At 47.1% G+C, this 15,759-nt stretch overlaps 1 protein-coding gene across 1 annotated transcript in view; it reads left to right on the top strand.

The window, feature by feature from the left end:
- The window catches only part of LOC147700655 (killer cell lectin-like receptor subfamily F member 1), a 181,294-nt gene that overhangs the window by 32,732 nt on the left and 132,803 nt on the right, over positions 1-15,759 (top strand). The window contains exon 4 of the mRNA XM_086928465.1: positions 5,138-5,289. Within this exon, the coding sequence (XP_086784591.1) occupies positions 5,138-5,289 (152 nt within the window). The remainder of the gene's footprint in view (positions 1-5,137; positions 5,290-15,759) is intronic.

Here is a 15,759-nt window from a genome sequence, read left to right as displayed (position 1 = left end):
GGTACCATTACTCCGGGAACGGGAAACACATGTACTGGACACACTGTTGCTGCCACCACTGGATCCCACCCTTACTGGTGAACCCAGAAAACTCACACTGCACTTAGGGGATGATCTACCCTCCCGAGCTAGGGACTCACAGTGCACAAGAAACACATTTCTAAAGAAATGACATTTAGAACAAACTTAGAAACAATAATCCCTTTCCATGTGACTATCTAAATTGTAGAGTTTTGCAGTGAAGCCAGTTATCGCTGTGGTACTGTGCAAACACAAGTCCAATTCCCAGCGCTGACAACCAATGTTAGAAATGGCGATTTCTGGTTGGCTAAGGCTTGCTCCAAAGCCAGGCAGAGACTACCATTCTACGTCAGGGCAAGGAAGTCACCCGCCAAAGATAGCCCCTGCTAACCCCCTTGGTAGCTTGGCACGAGCAGTCAGGCTTACCCCGGAGGCCATGTGTAAAGCATTTATGCACGCACCCACCAGCAACAACATCCCAGGCCCCCCACAAAAGGAACTCCACAAAAGGTTATATCACAAATAGCCTTTGTATTATCAAAACACATCAGAATCAGAATCACAGGATGTACATTGTGCCAACTGGCACGGGCAATATTTACAAGGGATTATATACATGGGACAGGGCCACGTGGAACACTGTCAGGAATAAGCACTTTTAGAACTAGAATTTTTAGAACATATAATACTTGTAGCACCAAATAGCAAATGTAGCACACAACCAGTAACCACTGGTAGAAGGTAAGTACATCCTACGCACTCCTAACCACCTTAGGCATATCACACAGGGAACCATAAACTCACTAGCATAACTATACTAGGTAAAACAACCTCCTAAGCATAAACACATGTAGAGGTATAAGAATACAGGGTGCGCAAAACATACTACACACAGTACATTTCCTAACACCCAAAGCATTAGTACATAACTCACATTAGCACCTAAATCACAGCAAGGTCCAGGTTGCGCCACTGTGCCAAAACCTAAATGTAGCAGCTGCCCGCTACTTGCTGGGCAGCTGAGGACAATAGCAAGGAGCCTAAACACTGCAGCTGGCACTAAGTGCTGCGCAGCTGTGGAAGGCCAAGGTAGGGCATAGGTAAAGGATTGCGTCTCACTCCTGGATTCAAAATACATGTCCCTAGAAAGGAAAACCTAAACGGTGCAGCTGGCCACTACTTGTTGGGCAGCTGTGGATCAAACTACGACATGGGCCCTCACTGGCCCTCTGAAGCAAACTGCGCCACTCATGGGAGCCCTCGAGGCTGTAAACAAATAAAGTGCATTTTGGTTGGAGCCATCTAAGCTCTAAAAGTAATGGGGGGGGGGGGCTTCGTTGGAGCCCTCAGGCTCTAGACAATAGACCTGTGCCCCCTGTGAGCCATCTGGCTCTCAAAACTACTGGGGCCTCAGAGCCACAGGGCTTGGTAAGGGAAACTTGCCCCCAAGCCCCTCTCCAGGACTTTTAAACAAATATGGGCCATCGTTGGAGCCTACGCGGCTTTAAGACAAATAATGAGCAAAATGGTGTAGCGGCCCGCTGACGTATGGGGCCGCTCGAATACTGCCTCTCTTCCCGCCCCCCGGCCCAGCCCTGACTCACCATGCTGCTCTGGGGAGGCATCTCTCCGTTTCCGGGCAGGACTCCACGGGGTCCCGATGTATGCTTCTTTACGGCATCCTATATTTTAAAAAGCATTGTCGCTAGAAAATCAATTGTACTTTAAAAGATATACATTTGGGAAGTCCTTGTTTTTATAGAAATCCTGCACTTTATTTGCACAGAAAGAAACTAAGAAAATAGATAAGGATTGGTGACGTATTTGAAACATTTACAAATAAGACCAATAGTTGCAACTGTAATTATGAACTGTATGCACAATTCACTTTATACTTTTTACTTTAGCGCATTTTGCACATGTCTTATATTCAAATAACTGCTATCCTTGGTCTTGTTAACCTGATAATCTAAATAACTAAATGCATTATTTTGTTAGCTCGGTATTTTGACACGGAACAATAATACGCATATACAACTGTTTTGATTAGGCATATCGTATGTTGCACAAGTCACTTTACTGCGCCACTTGCACATATTGAAATTGCATTCTGCTAATTTATTTGTTCTGGTTCCTCCGCTCAGTCAATTGTACAATATGCAATAGAAGATGTAATTCATGTTTTTATCTATGCTTATATGGATGTTATTATACACCGAATAAAGCTTTTAAAAATTGAATTGATTTGATATTGCTACCCATCCTCTACCAGAGCCCCACATCAATGGTTTGAGAAGGAATTGCAACTCCTTGAAGAAACCTGTATTCAGTACCACCAGGAGTGCTGCCAAGAGGTGCAAGACCCAGAGCAGCACCAGCATTTTAGAAACATCCCCTATACCCATTGGCGACAACCAGAAGTGCACTCTAAAAGGAGAGTGGCTGCCACAGAGAAGACAGTGCCCAGCCTACACTACCCTCCGCCAAATCCTTTTTTGAATGATACATGTTCTCTCCAAATATCTGAATGTATCATAGCTCCACTGTGAATTACTGTGTGGCAAAGACCCACGTCAATCATCCCTGAGCCTAGAGACGTGAATAAACAGGATTCGCCCCAATTTACATTCAGCCCACATCCTTCTCTGAAAGTCTCCAGTAAAGTTATTAGGGAGGGTATTTATGAGAGCCTTGTGTCACTTTTGCACCACATAAAATGGTTTATGAGCGACAGGGCTCTGAATCAGATTTTTGAAGCTACGCTAGCCAACCTGTATGGACTCATAAACCTTGAGTAAGTGACACAGCACAAATTGCTACTTAGCCTTACTCTGTGCTCAGAAGGCTCCATGGGGGTTGAGGTTGGTGTTTCCTCACACCACCCATGGATGTTGATGCTGCCCCAGATTTACTAAATAATTTAAACTTGGGGGAATCCCCAAATCTTTATGCCTCCCAAGGTGAAGTGTAACGAGGAGAAATCTGTTCATTTCTCCTGTTTATTTCTCTTTCTATTCTGCAGCACGTATGGAAAGAGGAAAATGCCTCTTGGGATTGTTTCTATACAGGAAAGTGCCCCTTCTTGCACAAAAACAACCCTGCATGCAACATAGGCACCTCTACACCATGGTGAAAGGGTGTATACGGTGGTGCAAGGCCACCAAAATGGCGACATCGCAGGGAGAAAGGACAAGAATGCACAGTTTTGCATAAATGCGGTGAATTATTTGCCTTTCACCTTGGTAAAGGGCTGAACAGCAAGCTGGCTTGCTTCTCTACTCTATGTCAATGAGAGCCTATTTGTCCTAGCAATGCATAATCATCCCAGAGACTGTGGTCAGCAAACCATCATCAACTCAAAATGCCCCTGCCTGGTCCCTTGACCTGCAGCAAACATGCAAATGGTTCCATCATCAAGGCAAATATATCAAGGAACAATTGGCTATCTTGGTGTATGCCCCTTTCAACCCTGAATGTGTAAGAAATGGGCCTGCCTTCATGCAGTCTGGCCAATTGTTGAGAGTATATTAACTTCACACACTGTATATATACCAGACCCATCACAATCTTGCAGACACTGCCAGCAAGTAAGGGTGTCAAATGCTTCTAAATATCCAAGCAGGCCATCCATGGGCAAACATGCTGTCTCCTGGCCAAATCCATAACTATAAATAGTTGGCACAGTTTCAAAAGTCTGTTCTTGCCTGGAATCAAGCCATTCTGAACTGTTTTATGATCTGTGTCATCAGCTCCAAGAGATAAGTAACACTCCTTCTCCAGGACCTTTTAATCTGGGTTTAGAAGTGACATGAGGGAATACAAGTTCACAATAGGAGATTTCTATCATGCTTTGGGAGAACCACCAGCATCACCTACCCGATAGATGAAGGCAGCAGTCCATTGACCCTAGTAGACTCTTACAACTAAAGTTGGCAAGAAGTGACTCATAAGGGGCATAATACTCAAAGGGTAACCCCCCCCCCCCATCCCCGGGGCTTGCCCCAGTCTATCTGTTTGAGTGGCAGCTTTATCTCGTCTCCAGACAAGGGGTATCGAACTCCATACTTTGCAACAGGTCAACGGTTGGGACTGAAATCCAACTTGGATAATCATTGATGCATTTTACAGACAACACGTTTGAGGCCCTTTTACGAGCCCTCATGAAATTGTTTAAGGATCAGGTTATTATCACATTGGGTATTAACTATCTTGTCCTGCCTTGTACCACTTGGGGACCTTGAAACCTTAGCTATCCCAGCATACTTCTAGCATTGTCTCCCCCTGAGCATGTTCACTTAGTACATATTCTCTGTAATACAACTTACCCAACCTGGCCACATTCACTTTGTATTCAATCTGGAGACATCTGGAGGATTTGTGGGGCCATGGAACAGATATATTTTGAGCTGCCTTGAATTTATTACCCCTTTTTGGAGTAGTGTATAATATTAAAGTACGAGATATGCAGATAGTGCTTGTAATCACAAATATATCCCCCTTCAATACTGGCGTTCTTGCTGCAGCTCTTAAGAAATATGTGCTGCTCTGAAGATTATCACCATTCATAGGTAATCATCTAATACCTTTCTGCAGCAACTCCTCCCTACCCTGAGCCTTTGTCATTCCCAGAACCCCATCCCCTAACCTTTAACGGAGAGGGGCTGTGTGTCGCTCCCACCCCCCTCCCAAGCCTTAAAAGACAAGTTTGCTTCTGCCTGGTGGAAGATTTAAAAGTGCTCCTTCCAGTTTGAGACAAACATATGCCTAGACGTTCATGAAAACTAAACACTCAGGGGAGTCCAGTATGGTGTCACTTGTGTGGAGCCCACTATATTTGTATCAGAATGCTCAGCAAACCTCAAACTTTGGATACAATCTCATGTTTTTCTAACTTTCTGTGAGGGAAAGTTCAGGAATCTGTAGGGATCCATAAAGTTCCTGCCACCCAGCATTCCCACAACTCACCTAAGAATCATTAAAAAGGGATACGAGTATAGTCTTAGTGGTGAAATAGGCTGAATTGTTGCTTTTTTAAGTTACTAATTAGAGTACCATGCATATATGTAAGAAGTTCTGTAAACAATGACTCCGGCTGAGCGCCTCCTCTTCATATTAGATTCCGGATGTGTACTCTGCCCCAACGGATGGCTGCTCGTCAGAGGGAGGTGCTTCTACTTTTCGGAAGAGCAAAAGTCATGGAGCTCCAGCCAACAGTTCTGCCTGAGAGAAAAATCCAATCTCCATCTCATCCAGGATGAGGCTGATATGGTGAGCTAGGTGGGGACCAGGGGGAGGAGAGCAGGGTAAGGGCGTGCCTTTGCACTCATGCATAGATCGTTTGTTTGAAAGGAATACATATTGCCGCCTTCTGTGTGAAGAGTTGAACTTTGATTGCAATCTCAGCAGGAATAGTTTTATTTCTTTTGCCAACTGCAGGTTATGAAGTTCCAGCAGGTACTTAGACAACAAGGGTTTAATTTTAGGATTTGAATTTGGGTACATTGTGCATGATGTTTCTGTGCAGCCTTCCCTAGAGGGGCTCCAAAAATAAGTGGTGCATGTAAAAATGTATTTAAATGGCATTAGATACACCGCATCCAGTAAAATGTATTTAAAATAGGCATTTTGTGGTAAAAAGCACTCTTTGAATGTGTGGGTATTGAAAAAAATCAGGATACAGGGACCAGGTGAGGAGCTCGAGGGCTGTGTTGTGAGGTCCTGTCTCCAGTTGCATCACACTGCATCAGTTTAGATGAGGAGCTGAAATGTGAGGTCCTATGTCACACTGGGTCATATGCATGAACACATTTTCCCATAGACACAGAATGGGCAAAACCCTTTGATGCATCTGGCACACTGTATTGAGTTGTGTTGGTGCCAATGAGGAGCTGTGAGAGTTGTGGAGTGAGGTCCTGGGAAAAAGATGCATCACACTGCATCAGTTCCGACGAGGAGCAGCGACGGCTGCAATTGAGGTCCTGCATTGTGCTGCCTTGAGTTGCATCAGTTCTTTTTTTACCACACCATGTCATAGGGTAGATATAATTTGAATGGTAATATATATAACTATGAACTATAAATTAAGGAATTACCACATTCATATATAATGTTGACATTGTATCTGTCATGTATTATCTGGGTTAGTACTACTTTAAATATGACAGCCCCTGATGTTTGAGTTAAAATGATGATGACACGACATAGCCGAAAAGGTTAAGGGTTGTTGTTAACAGACATGTATTCCTTCACTTGATGTACACTGCTCCAGCGTGAGTAGTATTAAAATGGTACACAAGAAATGTACTAACCCAGATGGTGTTATGTGGGCCGGTGTTGTTGAAGAATTCAAGGCAGATTAAGTATCGCAGGAGCTGTAAGAAGATTTATTCTTATTTGAGTTCCTGAGTAAGAAAAGCGTGGCTCTCCCCTGGCCAGTCAGACAGCAACTGCCAGGGTAGAGAACATCCACACATAGCTAGAACATAGAACACCACAGCACAGAGCTCCATGCTCCATAATAGAAATAGAAGATCATAACATATCCTCTTCTCTTATATAAATAAACAAATAAGGAAAAAAAAACAAGGAAATAAGATAGATAAAAATACAACAGTGGCATTACATAAGTGAAAGAAAAAGGGTGCACATCCTATTTACAAATGTAATCTTTCAGATAACCTGGAGGATGACAGTTCCTATACAGCCTCACCATTATCCAATATTACTCCATACGGTAAAGTGACCTTAACCCTAAAAGGTCCAAGAAACTTTGTTGAGGAACTGGGTCTGCCAGAACGTATTTTGACCCAATCTCCAGGACAAATTGTCTTGTTATAATTTTTCTTGCAAATCAAACGTTCTTGAGAAGCAACTGAAGATGAATCAATAGAAACACTTTTACCAGAAATAATGTCTCTCATCCAAGTTGGTACAAGTTTAGTATTAGGTAGTCTACCACGCATCATTTCAAATGGTGTCCTACCTGTGACACCATGCACACTTGAGCGATGAGCCCACAGCATCTCTGATACCAAAGATTCCACATCTTGCCCACTAGAGATTGCCATCTGTATGGCACCTTTAATTAAACGGTTGGCCCTCTCAACAATGCCGTTACCCTGTGGGTTATATAGAGAGGTACGGCTGTGTCTGATTCCACACGTTGAAAGAAATTTCTGCATTTCATCTGATGTCAACTGTGTACCATTGTCCGTTAAAAGGACTAATGGTATGCCCTCTTCTCTCCAAATACATCTCATAGCATGAATAGTAGTAGAAGTAGTGATGCCTTTAGTGAATTTAACAATCATCCATCTCGTGTGCACATCAACAACTACAATGCCAAAACATAAATTCTCTTTCAAACTATTCATTGGTCCTATGAAGTCCAAACATATGGTATGCCAAGGCTGACCCGGATCAGAGATGTGTCCAGAGAAAGCTTGAACACCAACCCTCAGGCGTTTATCACTCTCTCTGCAAACCTCACACTTGGTGATCCATGCATTCACCTCCGCATCCATACCTGGCCACCACCAATTCGCTCTCAATCTCTGTTTAGTTCTCGTTTGACCCAAATGTCCTTCATGAGCTAGCATAATCAAACTATTCCTCAAGGAAATCGGAGGAACAAATAAGTGACCTCGCATGATCACAGTATCATCATAGACAGAGAGCTTGTCCAACATTTTAACAAATGTCCTGTTGGTAACTGAAACAGTGCTCTCTCTCTTGCATCCTGTCAGTATCAGTTTCTTAAGCTCAGTCATAGAACAGTCTGTAGACATGGCATCAATCCACTCACTCTTAGTTAAGGCCTGAGAATCACATATACTCAAAACATCTTGCACAAAAGCAACAGCACCCTCATTCTGTTTCTTTAAGTCAGCTACTTCATCAACTGTCTTCCAGTCCAGTGACAGTCTCGATAAACAATCGGCTTGTGTATTTTTCCACCCCTGAATGTACTCAATGTTGTAACAGTACTCTTGAAGGCGAGAAGCTAACCTAGCCAACCTAGCAGAACACTTGGCGTCTCCACCTGGTAACAATACTTTAACAAGGAGTTTATGATCAGATTTCAATGTAAACCTCGATCCCCACAGATAAGTCCTAAAGTATTCACAGGCCCAAGCAGCAGCCAAGGTCTCACGTTCTATAACAGAGTAATTTTTCTCTGAACTGGTCAAGCTTCTTGATGCAAATGCCACGGTCTTCTCTTGACCATTATGAATTTGTGCTAAGACGGCACGTAGACCTGTGGCGCTCGCAACAACAGTGAGTACTGTCTGACATTTAGTGTCAAATAGTGTGAGAATCCCTGCCACACAAATGTCTTTTTTTATGTTCTCAAAACAAGACTGCTGTGGAACACCCCAAGAGAAACCAACACCTTTCTTCATCAAGCCCCTTAAATCAGTTGTCTTTGAAGAAAAATCTTTGACAAACTTGGAATAATATTCCACTAAACCTAAGAAAGACCTAAGTTTGTCTTTATCAGAAGGAACAGGAGCTAACCTAATGGCATCTATTAAATTTCTTTTAGGTTTTACTCCCAAATCAGAAATCTCGTACCCCAAATAGTCTACTTTGTCTACCAAAAACTTACATTTGTCACGCCTAAGTGTTAACCCTGAATCTTTAATCTTTGACAAAGCCTCAGGAAGTGTATAATTGTGTTGAGCAACTGTGTTACCAAATATCCGAATGTCATCTCGAAAGAAGACGATATTTCTCACTCCCTTGAAAAGTACATTCATCATCCTTTGAAAGATGCTAGCCGCAGAGCAAAGCCCAAAAGGCATCCTGGTACATTGATATATACCTTCCGTGGTGATAAAGGCAGTAAGGGGTTTAGAGTCTGCATGTAGCTTGATCTGGTGGTAAGCGTTCTTTAAGTCTAACTTTCAGAAAAATGTACCACCACTCAACGCCGAAATAAGTTTGTTAATATTTGGGAGTGGGAAAGTGTCAACAACCACATTCTGATTGAGGGACCTGAGGTCAATGCAAAATCTAAATTTGCCGTCCGATTTCTCTGTAATCACTACTGGAGAAACCCATGATGAGCTCTCAACCGGCTCAATCACTCCTGAAGTAAGCATCTCCTGAAGCATCTCCTTAACCTAGCTACCAAAGGTGTCCTTCTCGCTCTATGCTGTATAGGAACAGCATTGGGTTTCAACACTATCTTGTGTACATACCCTTTAAAACACCCTAAATCATTTTTTTTTTTTTTTTTAAAACCTTTATTTATAAAAACACAGTACACAGCGTCTGCCTACAACCCAGCGGGGCCGGCCGCTATGACACATGCGACGGGACATAAGAAGAGATTAGGAGACAGTACGCCGTTGAAGCAATCATTATTGAGCATACATTATCATATGGAACATAGCATCATACCATACAGGATAAGAAAGGTTTAATTTTATGGTTTTGTAGAGAAAAACAACAACACAGAAACACATGGTATCATACTGGCAAGGGTCGTAGAGAGGGGGGGGCAAAGGGGAAGACATAACCGATAAGTACAGGAGCGCAGCTGGCGGGGGGGGCGAGCATGAAGGGGAAAAGGAGAATAAGACCAAAGAGGAAATGAAACAAGAAACGGAACGGCAATCATGGGGAAGAGGGGAGAGGAGCCTCATAGTCAAGCGGGGGGGAGCAAATATCTCCACGATACGAATTCCATTGAGCCCAGACCCTGGACCACTTCCTGGGACGCCCACGTGCCTCATATACCGTTTTTTCTCGAAACATGCACCAGTCCATGTTCTCCTTCCAGGTACTTAGTGATGGTGGTCTAGGGGAGCCCCAAAGCTGAGCTATATCTCTCTTCGCGACCATATTGCTCAAGGTGACCCAGAGCGTCTGAGCAGCATTGCAATCCGAAGGCTCCCACACATTGAGCAGGCAACGGCGTGCTTCAGGGAGGAGGGGGACTCTGGTGACACATCCCATAACGTCATGCACTCTAGACCAAAAGGCCGAAACCATCGGGCATTCCCACAAAATATGGAGGAAGGTACCGTCCATACCGCACCCACGCCTGCATCGTCCATCCGAAGCCAGACCCATTCGTACCAGACGCGCTCCAGTCACATACACACGGTGGAGGATCTTCAGCTGGACAAAGCGAAGCCGAGCCGGAATAGCCACCTCCTTGGGGGAGGACACGGCGGACTGCCAGTCCTCGTCGTCGAGTTCAAGCCCGTCAGCAGTCCAAGAAGCGCGAAGTTTCTCCAATTGGTCAGCCCTATTATTAATGAGCTTTTTATATATCAAGGAGATCGTGCTATCGGGGAGATGTCCGTCCAAGACACGATCTTCCAAGGGGGAGGACTGCGGAATAACAGTACCAGGGGGAAAGACGATGACAAGGCATGCCGGATCTGCAAATACCGAAAGTGTTCCCTGTCATCGAGCCGGTATTCCAGTTTCAAAAGAGCAAAGGATTTCACCGCACCCCGTGCCCACAGATCCTCCACCCTACTGATCCCAATCATGTCCCATTTATCAAACCCTTTCGTCTTCCACAGGCTGCCCAAACGATCCGAGTCATACAGCGGCGTCATACGCGTCAGCTTACCACCCCAGCCCGTGGCCACAGTAGCGTCCCTCCAGGCCCGCACCGCGCACTTCGTGGGACCTGTAAGGAGACGGATGGGTGATTTTGAGTATAGAGCCCTATTAAAGTTGCCACCGGGCAACAACATTTTGTCCAGAGCAAAGGCGGGAGCAGGGTCCGAAGAGTACGTCGCATGATTGATAGCGCTCAGATGTGAGGCCCAATAATATCGTCTAATATCCGGCAAAGCAATACCCCCATCGTACCAAGAGAGGGTGAGCTTGGACAGTGCAATACGGGCGCGACCGTCCCAAATCAGTTGTCGCTGCAGACTCTCGACCTCGCGAAAGTAGCGGGCAGGGACAGGGTCGAAAAAGTTTTGTAGAGCATAAAGAAAGCGGGGGAGCGACATCATTTTAAAGAGCGCCGCTCGACCCAATGGAGATAGGGGCGGATCACGCCACCTTCTCACATCCTGCTTGAGGCGGCGGAGCGGAGCATACAGGTTCCGCTCATACCGGACCGAGGAGACCGTAGAGACATGAATCCCCAAATATTTTAAACCGTCCGTCGCACCAAAATAGGGACCCTGCGGGGCAAAGGTGGTAAAGTCCCGGCTACAGCGTAGACACAGGACTTGGTCCAATTGATGACCAACCCGGAGTTCTTGCCGAAGGACGTAAGAACGTCGAAGAGGACATTAAGAGACTTTTGGGGGGAAGTAAGATAAAGGAGGATGTCATCGGCATACAATGAGACGCGATCCTCGAGATCTGGTGTCCACCGAATCCCCTTTATCGAGGGTTCCCACCGCAGCCACGCCGCAAGGGGTTCAAGCGCCAGCGCGAATAGGAGCGGGGAAAGCGGACAGCCCTGACGAGTGCCACGGCCTAATGGAAAGGGGTCAGAGCATCTACCGTTGACCACAATTTGAGCAAGTGGTTGTGCGTAGAGGAGCTTGACCCAGGCGATAAAGTTAGGGCCGAAGCCAAACTTGGCGAGGGCCGCCCAGAGATAGGGCCATTCGATGGTGTCGAAGGCCATAGTGGCGTCCAGGGAGGCCACCACTGCCGGCTCCGTGAGAGTTGCAGCCCTCGCGAGAACACCATGAAGCCTACGAAGGTTAAGGGCCGTGTTCCTGTGCGGGATGAAACCGGATTGATCTGGATGGATCAAATCGCAAATCACCTTCAGCAACCAATTGGCCAGAACCTTGGCAAGGATTGAGGGTTCCGCGTTTAGCAAAGAAATGGGACGGTAGGAGGCGCAGTGGTCACGAGGTTTGCCATCCTTATGAATGACCACTATGGCAGCCAAGCGCTGCTCCAGTGGAGGCAACCAGCCTCAAGCGCATCGAGAAACATGCTGCACATATGAGCGGCCATCTTGTCTGGACAGAGTTTATAGAGTTCAATGGGCAACCCGTTCGGGCCCACCGCCTTACCCGAGCGTAAAGACCGGATGGTGAGGGCAATCTCGTCCACGGTAAAGGGAGCCTCCAGAGCAAGGCCGTATTCTTCCGAGACAGTAGGGAGAGCTATATCGCGCAATAACAGCCTGGAATCAGCCTCGTCACGATCACTCACCGGGGTATAAACCTTCCGGAAGTGATCCACAAAACAATCAACAATCGCGCCAGGGTCGGAGACAGTCACACCAGATTCGCGAACAATAACAGGCACAACACGACTCGCTCGTTCAGCCTTATCCAGCCATGCCAGGAGTTTGCTAGCTTTGTCATCCACATCATAAAGCCGGCCCAATTGATTCTCTCGCATCAGCTTAGCAGCATCAGTGACACAAGCCCTGTAGTCCGCCTGTTTCAGTTCCAGCGTGTGCAACAGCGCCGGCGTGTCGTCTCCACCCAGCCCACTTTCAAGCGCGGTGATCTCAGTCTCCAGGGCCTGAACAGCCTCCCTCTTAGTCCTTCGCTCAGCCGCAATGAGAGATAATGCGGAGCCCCTAAGAACTGTCTTAAAGGCTTCCCACAGAACAGTTGGGGAGGTGACAGAGCCCATATTTTCATCGAAATAGCAGTCAATCGCCTTCACCATATCAGAGCGTAGCCGGGGGTTTCGGAAGTGCCAGGGGGGGAACCGGGGGAATCCTGTTACCAAGCAAACCACCAACCGAGACTCTAATCATCAAGGGGGAATGGTCGGAGATACCCCGTGGGAGATGGCGAACCTCCCGGACGGTGGACAGAGTGGAAGCCAGCATAAAAAAATAATCTATACGAGACAAGCTGCCATGCGCCCCAGAGTGGAAGGTATACTGTAGGAGAGACGGGTGTAGTGAACGCCAAACGTCCACCAAACCAAAGGTATCAACCATCTCGTTAAGCCACATCTAGGAGGGCGGTAGAACTCTTGAAGGCAGCCGATCACATTCGCCAGACATAACAGAATTGAAGTCCCCACCCATGATCAACAATCCATCAGGGAGACCAAGAAGGGTCTTGCCGAGGTCGGCGTAGGTGGTAGCCTGCAGCCCCGGGGGGATATATACAACCACTAACACAATTTGGTTTACCCTCCCACCTCCCAGAGACAGCAGCATACCGCCCCCGATCGTCCAATGTAACATCGTCAATTGCAAGAGCTAGAGAGGATTTCACCATGATACCCACTCCCCGGGACCCAGAAGTAAAACCAGCGTGAGCCACCAAACGATAGCCCTGACGGTCGAGAGCCTTACAGGCATTCCCGATCAAGTGGGTCTCCTGAAGGAATACAACATCAGGGGCATGGCGCCTCAGAAACTGCAAAACAATGCCCCGTTTGATCCTGTCACCCAAACCGTTGACGTTCCATGAAAGAACCTGCATCTCACCCCCCCCCATCACAGCAAAGACAATCTGCCCCGACCCCCTCCCACAACCCCAGTGCCGGAGTAGGTGCAATCAGTGAAATACCATGAAAAAGAGAACAGAACAAACAGAACAAAACACAAACCAGACCCCAAGAACCATCCCCCAACCAAGAACCCGTTACAACACCCCCCACCCTGCACCCCTGCTGACTGAAAAGCCACCCCAAACTGCAGTGTGCCTGTCGCCCCATCTGGTCTACACAAAGAACACCCCGAGGAGGAAGGGAGAAATCACCCGCACCCGCACCGCCCCGGGCATAAACATATAGCTCACAGTGAATTTACTCAACATAGTCCATAGTCTCAGGTCGGACCTTCGGGGGCCCACGTTACTCCTGGGCCGTTGCGCCACCTTTCGCACCACCAGGGCCCCCATTCTCCATATCCTCTGTAGGCAGCGAGTCCAACCAGTCATTAGCATGGTCCGGTTGATCAAAGAAATAAGCTCGTTCCCTGAACTCTATCCGCAGACGAGCTGGAAACAACATGGCGTACTTCAGTCCCCGGTCCCTTAGGCGACGCTTCACTCCGAGGAATCCAGACCGCTGTCGCTGCACTTGGGGAGTGAAGTCAGGATAGATGGAGATAGAGTTGTTGTCATATTTCAACGGGCCATGTTTACGAGCCGCCTGCAGGATAGCGTCTCTGTCGCGATAATGAAACAACCTCGCGATGATGGGCCTCGGCGGGCCACCCGGCTTCACTTGACCTCCTGGAAAACGATAGGCACGCTCTACGGCAAAAAACTTGCTGAGTCCAACCGGAGCGAGTTTAGCGACAATAAGTTCCTCGACCAGTAGATCGATCGAGGCAGCACCATCACTTTCCGGCACCCCAACCAGGCGTATGTTGTTCCGCCTGGCCCTATTGTCATAATCTTCCATGCGTCTAAGCAGTAGGTCGTGTGAGGAGCGCAGGTTCCCAATCTCGGATTGTGCCTCCGCCATGTCGGTCACCAGGCTCGACGCCTTCAAATCCAGTGCCTTCACCCTCTCGTTCGTCTTGGCCAAATCGGCACGAATAAGAGTAACATCCACAGCCACCGTGTCTATCTTGGACACGATGGCCTCGTATTGCTGACTCATATCGGCCTTAAGTCCAGAGATGGCGGCCAGAAGGTCTTGGAGCGACACCTCAGTGGAAGACGACATGTCCGTTCGAGGGCCTTCAGAGCTAACATTAGCACCACCATGGGAGCCTCTTGGCTGGGTATAGCGCTCGATCATATTAGATTGGATCGACCCACCCCGAGTCATAGCCTTCCTGCGTTTCTCCGCCTCGGGTTTTGTCGCCATGTTGCATGCAGCTTCAGCCGAAGATGCCCAGGTCGGCGGGACGATGATGAGCCCAAAAAACTCTGAGGCGTGATGTTAAGAGAGAATGCCACGGGTCCCTTTGCAGCCCGATGAAGGAGAGCGTGCTCCGTGAGAATGGCAGGCGAAGTCGAAGTAGGAGGAGACAAAGACGATGAGGCCGAAAACCGAAAGTGAAAGTGGCACACCGCCGGTGGGCCAGATGTCAGGTAGCCGTTGTTGTTGCATTACAGCTCGGCCATAACAGGCAGGCGAGGCCCCGGTTGCGTCGGTGGACAGGCCGGAAGGTTGAGGACAGTAGAAAGTTGGTCCCCAAGGTCCGATTTCGACCAAAAAAGGATCGACAGCTTCAGTAAGAGTAGTGCTCCAAAAGCCCGTCGAAGTAATCAGGATATGTGCAGGATATATCAGGAAGGGCGGCGCGGGTCTCGGGAGCTCTCTGCTCACGCGACCATCTTGGATGCCCGCGTAGCTCCTCCCTCCCTAAATCATCTTTAAACACCTCCTTGTTCTCTTCCAAAATTTTCTCTAGGGGCAAATCATCCACCACCAGACCTTGGGTTGGAGCTCTGGGATTAATAATGATCGAAAGATCAAATTTGTGCTCCCAACCTAAAATAGGTGGGCCATCACTTGCTACATAAACCTTGCCTGCAACGGATCTGCCTTTGAACTCAATAACAGACTTCATATAACCAATAATATTTATCGTTTCACCTTGATATCCCCCTGGATTTATATCTTTAGGCAATAAAGTACAATTAGGCCGCAAGTTATCATAGGTATGTTTTGGAATGATGGTGTACAATGAACCACAATCAACCATCAAGTCTACAGAGACATTGTTAATCTTAAAACTTGCTTTGGGTCTATTTTTCCTACCACTCTGATTGCTGGGATCATCGCTGGGATCATCAACAAGTAAGATTCGGTCAACCTGTAAAGGAATATCGTTAGTGGCACCCGACAAATAAGCATTTTGGG

The sequence above is a fragment of the Lissotriton vulgaris genome, chromosome 7 (genome assembly GCF_964263255.1).
Source record: "Lissotriton vulgaris chromosome 7, aLisVul1.2, whole genome shotgun sequence".
NCBI classification, from domain to species: domain Eukaryota; kingdom Metazoa; phylum Chordata; class Amphibia; order Caudata; family Salamandridae; genus Lissotriton; species Lissotriton vulgaris.
Note: the sequence above shows the minus strand (reverse complement) of the source record. Positions and strands in the feature narration are given on the sequence as shown.